Source organism: Phoenix dactylifera, unplaced genomic scaffold (assembly GCF_009389715.1).
Source record: "Phoenix dactylifera cultivar Barhee BC4 unplaced genomic scaffold, palm_55x_up_171113_PBpolish2nd_filt_p 000138F, whole genome shotgun sequence".
NCBI classification, from domain to species: Eukaryota; Viridiplantae; Streptophyta; class Magnoliopsida; order Arecales; family Arecaceae; genus Phoenix; species Phoenix dactylifera.
Genome location: NW_024067694.1, coordinates 411,831 through 420,000, shown reverse-complemented (window position 1 = coordinate 420,000; position 8,170 = coordinate 411,831). Strand labels below are relative to the sequence as shown.

General features: G+C 39.7%; 1 protein-coding gene across 1 annotated transcript in view; it reads right to left on the bottom strand.

Annotated features, from left to right (window-relative positions):
- Positions 1–362: 362 nt before the first annotated feature.
- LOC103717383 (glucan endo-1,3-beta-glucosidase-like) overlaps positions 363–8,170 on the bottom strand; it is a 46,033-nt gene continuing 38,225 nt past the window's right edge. The window contains exon 3 of the mRNA XM_039116761.1: positions 363–1,546. Coding sequence (XP_038972689.1) covers positions 546–1,546 — 1,001 coding nt within the window. The 3' untranslated portion in view covers positions 363–545. The remainder of the gene's footprint in view (positions 1,547–8,170) is intronic.

The following is an 8,170-nucleotide window of genomic DNA, read 5'->3' as shown; positions in this document are numbered from 1 at the left end:
GGCTAGATACATTCCGTGAGAACGATCCTTACTCGCACTACTACATATATTTTTAGGAGTATAGGTTTTATTTTTGGTTGCCTGCGACAGCACACCAGACGTCCTCCTGAAGGGTGACTTTGTGACGGTCATTGGGTAGATCCGGCAGGCTTATAGGGGGCTCAGCAATTACCATTCATTGTTGAGAGACATTCGGGACATGGTTTTTGATGGGTTGGTGCTTCAGGCGAAGCATGTGTTTAGAGAGGCTAACGGAGCAGCAGATTAGATAACTTCTTTTATTGCTAACCACTCAGGGAACCATCTATATATAGAAGGAAGAGGCAGAGTTGCCTACCGCTCTTTATGATGGACCACCTATATAGAAGGAAGAGGCAGAGTTGCCTACCGCTCTTTATGATGTATTTTTTTATTTGAAACTTCCGTTTTCGGAGGAAAAAAAAAAGGAAGCAAAATGGTGAGGTGCTCCGTGCAGTTCTATGCGACTATGACTCCATACGGACTAGCACTGATATTGAAATCACGGACCAACCAGTCACGGACACCTAATTAATATGACACATTGGGTTAGGGGTGTACACAGGTTTCATATTGGGATAAAACAAACCGAAGTGCTGCTCCACTCCTGCAGGCTTCAGGTTCTCGTCATAGAGCGCATACACATAAGCTCCTTCAAAGCCCACCTTTGGGGGAAGCTTGGGAGTCCCAGCTTCGCTGATGTGGTTGTAGAAATTGGTAAGGTAGGTGCTGGCGAGCTCCGGGGTCGTCGACGCACCATTGCCTGCAGACGGCCAGCCACTCTCCCCTACCATCACCGTCAACTCGGCTCCACCAACCTTCTCCAAAGCCCACAGGAAGGCATCATACATTGCGTCGAAGAGATTCCAGTAGGTCAGGTTGCCATCCTTGAGCATCGGAGCCTTCCCTTGGAACAACGCATGATCCAAAGAGATATGTTCCGGGTCGGCAGCATGAGAAAAGTAAGGGTATATGTTGATGTATATATAGCCTCTGATGCCTGAGGGCAAGCTCAGCTGGAAACTCACGAAGTCCTTCATGATTTCATTGGCTTCTGGGGTGAATGTGGCCTGGGAAGGAGGGAAGGTGTTCTGAAGCACCGAGAAAGAGACGACGGTCGAGACCGTGCTCTCGGTCATGTTGGCGTGTCGGAGAGCGGAACGTAGGTTTTGCATGGCGGCGACGATGTAGCGGGCGTTTTCTCCGGGAGCCACCTCACTGCCGACCAAAATGTCTTGGAAGGAAAGCACTGGGGTCCTGAAGGGGAGAATGTTCATGCCAACCCAATCAATGGCGGCATCCGGGCTTGCAGCGAGATCGGCCAGCTCCTCATTCCTCGCGGCGATGGCCAGCTCCAGCACGTCCGGCGGCTTTATAATGGCTGCCACTGCTTCCAACAGCTGAGGGTTGGCGTCGTAGAGCCTCAGTTTCTTGATGCTGCAACCTTTTAGCAGGGCTATGATTTCTGTTGGAGTTGGCAGATTGTCTCCTTTTGTGCCATAACATATGCCAATCTTGGAGGAGGGGGCTGCACCAAAATACAAGAATTATATTTCACAAGATTATTATAAATCTAGAGTTACTGCTGCATCAAGCACTCTGAAGCATATGACTGATCAAAAAAGAAGGGAAGTTGATGCATGGCCGCTAGCACTCTTCAACGTTATCTGGAGAGAGAATCGAAAAGGTTTTTAGTAAGGCTTTTTACGTTTTATATTTCACCTTATGGTATAAAACTATAAGTAAAAGGTAATAAAGCAATAGAAAATAAAGAGAAAGAAAACACGAGAGCATGAGATACAAATGGCTCTTTTATTCTTTCTTGATTTTTTCCCCTCATGGTACAAGACTACATATCATCCATTTATAGGCCAAAGGAGAAAGATCAAAGGCCATAAGATTAAAGACCATAAATACATTAATTGATCATTAATGATGAAATTGGAGGGTTATGAGAAGTTGAATAGTCATGGATGAATTCAGATGAATATCCATCTATAGGTGAAGATGAAAAGTCAAGATTTTATAACACTCCCCCTTGGATATTCATCTCTTAAGAATATGCCTCATTAAAACCTTACTAGGAAAAAACCCTGTGGGATAAAAATCCTAGTGAAGGAAAAAGAGTACAATATTCTCATTATACGCTTCTAAAACTGTCTCATTAAAAACCTTGCTAGGAAAACCCAATGGGACAAAACCTAGGCAAAGGAAAAAAGAGTACAATGCGTATAAGCCTCCCCCTTATGTGAGCATGTCAACAAATAGCTCTGAGTTGACACATACCAATCTTCTGTACTAGTTTCTTAAATGTTGTTGCAGGCAATGTTTTGGTGAATAAGTCTGCTAGATTTTCACTTGAGCGAATCTGCCGAACATCTATTTCACCTTTCTTCTGGAGTTCATGTGTGAAAAAGAATTTTGGTAAGATGTGCTTGGTTCTATCACCTTTAATATATCCTCTTTCTATTTGAGCAATACATGCAGTATTATCCTCGTATATTATTGTTGACTTCTTGCTGATTGTTGGAAGATTACATTCTTCATAGATATGTTGAAGTAAAGATCTCAACCACACACATTCTCGACTTACTTCATAAAGCGCAAGTATCTCGGCATGATTGGAAGAAGTGGCAGTGATAGTTTGCTTTATAGATCGCCAAGATATAGCAGTACCACCATATGTGAATAAATATCCTGTTTGTGATCGCCCTTTATGTGGGTCAGACAAATATCCAACATCTGCATTGTTAGACGTATGCCCTAGAAGCCAATCCGGCTGATACATTATTAATTCTGGGATATAATTTTGTACTTGACTTTATTATTATTGAATAATAAATGGGCAACTGTTTCATTCATATTGTTTATGTGTCTATGAATCGTCCAAGAAATTAATAAGATGATGATACATATTCTCAAGAGTTGAAAATTTGAGTCATGGATCATTGATGATTAATTTCTAAATACTTCTGATCAATGGATTATCACGAGGACGGTGATTGATCCAATAAGATCAGTGCACAGATCGCTTTCCTTATAGATGGACGAGACTCGAGTCCACAGTGTAGGAACATTGAAGTGATAGTGCAGGACAAGAAGGGTACTGAGCGTGACCAAGACAAGAAGTCACTTGGATGTCTATCCACTCGTCAGTGACTTGCTTGATGTTGCAGTAGTATGACTGGTCCTTTGACCTACGGTGCTTCGGCTACTCACAGTGAGGTTATTGTAGTTTGACTGCACATATATATGGTCTCTAGTCATATGGGTCCTTGTAGTGTAGATTGGCTGCAGTAGGTTCACTATAGGAGTAGGGTATGCACCTACATGGAATCTATTGATCTTGATAGATAAGGAGTGATCCTATGTGATTTATATGACTGAGTTCGTAAGACCTTGGCCAGGGCAATACATACAGTGGAGAAAGAGTTTTCCACTCTCGAACTCAAGTCGAATAAATTTAGACATATGACAGACGACGGGGTTTGACGAGTTATCCATGACATCCGGTCTGTAGGGATCCACGATAGAAGGATTGTATCATACGATAACTGCACCTAGAGGTTCATCATTCCATTCCGCTGGGTAGCCACTACATGCTGCTAAGTGTCACTGATGGATGGTGAGACTCACAGGGACCATCTTGATGGTCGATGATCCCTGGTGAGTTGAGTTGGAATTGTTTCAACCCATTGAAAGAAGTTTTCAATGATATTATGACAGAGATCGCAATATATCTCACTACCAGACAGAATAGAATCTATGGGATCATACACATTAGAGGTATTGACCAATCCGATGGTTGAATTGTGATTAGGAATCACAAATAATCAATTTGATTGATAATTGGTTAACCCGCTAAGAGTTAGTGAGTTAAAGAAGGAATAATTGTAATTGGATTGCAATTTAATTTAATTAATTGGATTTAATTAATTGAACTTGATCACGAGTCCTACTTGGAGTAGGATTCTTGGAGTCTTAATTGGATTAGAATTTCAAATTAAATTGGAGTCCTACTTGGAGTAGGATTTCTAAAGTTCTAATTGGATTAGGGCTGAAATTTAATAAGTCCTAATTAGATTAGAAGTTCTTAAGTCCTAATTAATTTTAATCTAATTAATCTAATGACTCCTAATTGGATTAGGATTGAAGAGTTCAATTGAGTCATGGTTCAATTAAATCCTAATTAGATTAGGATTTGGAGAAAATTGAAATGGGTGCACTTAATCCTATTTTGAATAGGATTGGACCTAACACAAGACCTAACCCAATCCCCACTTAATTTGATTAAGTGGGGTTGACCAAAGAGGATAAGAGGGAGGGGCATACGCCCCTCCCTTGACTGATGGTGTGAGGGAAAAAGGAGGGGCATACGCCCCTCCTATTTTGAAAAATGGAAGGATAAAGATGAGCTCCTAAAATTTAGGAGCTCCTCTCTATCCTCACATGCCATAAAAGAGGGTGAAAAGGGGCTGCTGTGATGATGAAAAATCCCTCTCCTTTCAGCCGTGAAGACCTCCTCCTCTCTTCCTCCTTTGAGCCGCAAGCAAGAGAAGAAAAAGAAGAGCCTTGGCGGCCCTCCTCCTTCTTCCTCTTGGTTCCAAAACAAGGAAAAAGAAAAAGGCTGCGAAGAGACCTTTAGATCTTCTTCCTTGGTTCTTCCTTCTTCTTCCTCCTCTCAAGGCAATCAAAAGTTGATTCAAAGGAGAGGATCTCAGCTATCGAAAGACATCTCTGCAAGGGAGCTAGCACCCTAGGAAGATACGAGAGCTTTGATCGGTTCATTACTTCATGTGGATACCCGTAGAGGTCGGACGCATGTGCGGCTTCAAGCGAACCTTCCATCAAATCCATGAATATCAGATTTGCGGTGATCATCTACCCGCACAAAATGAAGATCTGATCTTCCTAATGATATAAAATGGTTTAAAAGATTTAATCCTAATCTATCTACAAATGAAGTTTTAAAAATATGTTCATGCGATGAACGGGATCTCATGCATGCCTTTCCGCTGTGCATTGAATTTTCTGAAATTTTCTGCAACGTGCGAGGGATGCTAACAGCTGCATATCCAACTAGTTCCAGTTTTGGTTGCTTTGAATATAATAATCCCAAATCAGTTGTTCCTCGAAGATAATGAAATATGTGTTTAACACCATTCCAATGTCTCCGTGTTGGTGCCGAACTATATTTTGCTAATAAATTAATAGAAAAAGCTATGTCCGATCGCGTGTAGTTAGCAAGATACATTAGTGCACCAATTGCACGGAGATACGGCACTTCAGGGCCAAGAATCTCTTCGTTATCTTCTCGAGGACGAAAAAGGTCCTTTATATCACAGGATTGAACAACCATTGGGGCACTCAATGGATGAGCTTTATCCATATAAAAACGTTTTAACACCTTTCCTATGTAATTAGATTGATGAACAAATATTCCATCTGATAAATGCTTGATCTGCAGGCCGAGACAAAATTTTGTCTTTCCAAGAACTTTCATCTCAAATTCTCTATTTAAGTATATGACTGCTTCTGCAAGCTCTTCAGGAGTCCCGATGATGTTAAGATCATCAACATACACTGCAATAATAACAAATCTAGATTTTGATTTCTTTATAAAAACACATGGGCTAATAGCTTTGTTAACATATCGTTCCTTCAGGAGGTATGTACTAAGATGATTATACCACATTCGTCCAGATTGCTTTAATCCATACAAAGATTTTTGTAACTTGATTGAATACATTTTCAGAGGTTTTGAACTACATGCTTCAGGCATTTTCAGTCCTTCAGGGACTTTCATATAAATATCATTATCAAGTGATCCTTATAAATAAGCTGTGACCACGTCCATAAGACACATATGAAGTCCTTCAGAAATTGCCAAACTAATTAAAAACCTAAATGTAGTTGCCTCCATTACAGGAGAATATGTCTCCTCATAATCAATTCCAGATCTCTGTGAAAAACCTTGTGCTACAAGTCGTGCATTGTATCTGACAACCTCATTATTTTGATTTCTTTTCTGTACAAACACCCACTTGTAGCCAAAAGGTTGTACATTTTCAGGCGTTTGGACTACAGGTCCAAATACATTTCGCTTTGCAAGCGAATTTAATTCGACTTGGATTGCGTCTTTCCATTTTGGCCAATCATTTCTATATCGACATTCTTGAATGGACTTCAGTTCAAGATCCTCGTTTTCTTTTATTAAATCAGTAGCTACTGCATATGCAAATATTTCATCAACCATAACTTTATTTCGGTTCCATCTTTTTCCTGTAGTGACATAACTTATTGAGATTTCTTCATTCTCAATATTTGCAATTCTTTCATCATTTTCAAGCGCCTGACACTCTTCTGGAGTTGTTTCTTTAGTTATATCTACTACAAGCTTTTGTGCCATAGCCTCTTCAGGAGGATCAAGAACTAAAGTGGTGCCAACTTGTTTATTTTGCTCCCGTCTCTTTCTTGGATTTTTATCTTTGGAACCAAGAGGTCTACCACGCTTCTGGCGTGCAAGAGACTCATTTGCTAAGTATTAGTAGTTTGTTCCTTTGGAACTTTAATTCGAGCAGGAGCATTTACAGCTCGTATATGTGACTTGGTTACTTTCTTAGCATCAGTGAATACATCTGGTAATTGATTTGCAACCTTTTGCAAATGAATAATTTTCTGAACTTTCAGTTCAGACTGATTTGTACGATGATCAAAATGAGATATTGATGATGCATTCCATGAGAGTTCCTATTTTTCCAGCTTTTGTTTTTCTCCCCCTAATCCAGGGAATATTATTTCAACAAATTGACAATCAGCAAAACATGTTGTAAAAAGATCTCCAGTCAATGGTTTAAGATATTTAATAATTGACGGAGATTCAAATCCAATATAAATTTCCAGTCTCCTTTGAGGACCCATCTTTGTGCGATGTGGTGGGGCAATTGGAACGTATACTGCACAACCAAAAATTCTTAGATGGGATATATCTGGTTCTTTGCCAGAAACAAACTATAATGGGGAGTATTTATGATGAGCAGTTAGCCTAGTTCGAATTAGTGCTGCAGCATGTAATATAGCATGTCCCCAAACTGAACTAGGCAACTTTGTTTGCATAAGTAATGGTCTAACAATTAGCTGCAGGCGTTTAATCAGAGATTCTGCCAGACCATTTTGTGTATGCGTGTGGGCCACAGGATGCTCAACAGTAATCCCAATTGACATGCAATAATCATTAAAAGCTTGGGATGTAAACTCTCCTGCATTATCAAGACGAATTTTCTTGATTGTATAATCCGGAAATTGAGCTCTTAACCAGATTATTTGTGCAAGGAGTCTCACAAATGTCACGTTACGGGTGGATAATAAACTAACATGTGACCAACGTGTTGAGGCATCTATTAATACCATAAAATATCGAAATGGTCCACATGATGGAATAATAGGCCCACATATATCCCCTTGAATCCGTTCTAAAAACGTAGGAGATTCAATCTCAATTTTAGTTGGGGATGGCCTAGCAATCAATTTTCCTTGAGCACAAACAGCACATGATAATTCATTTGATAAAAGAATCTTATGGTTCTTTAATGGGTGTCCATATGAATTTTCAATAATTCTTCTCATCATTATTGCTCCTGGATGACCTAAGCGGTCATGCCAAAGAACAAAAGTCTTTGGATTGATTAACTTCGGATTAATCACAACATTGGATTCTATTGGATTGATATAAGTATAATATAATCCAGAGGAGAATGTTGGCAATGTTTCCGCCATATGCTTCTTGCCAGAGATAAGCGATGTAATGTAGAGATATTCTTTATCATTCTCATTTATGGTCTCAATATGATAACCATTTCTACGTATATCACTAAAACTTAGTAGGTTCCTTTGGGATCTACTATAAAACAAGGCATCGCTTATTGATAATACTGTTACTCCAGGCAACACCATGCAGGCTCTTCCGGAGCCTTCAATTAGATTTGCAATACCAGATATTGTATTCATATTTGCTTGAGCTAGTTTTAGCTGAAAAAAATATGCTTTACTTTTGAGAATGGTGTGTGTTGTTGTACTGTCTGCTAGCCACAAATCTCCATCATTGATTCCAAATAAATCCATATTCTTCAAAAAAAATAAAAATAAAGTACGT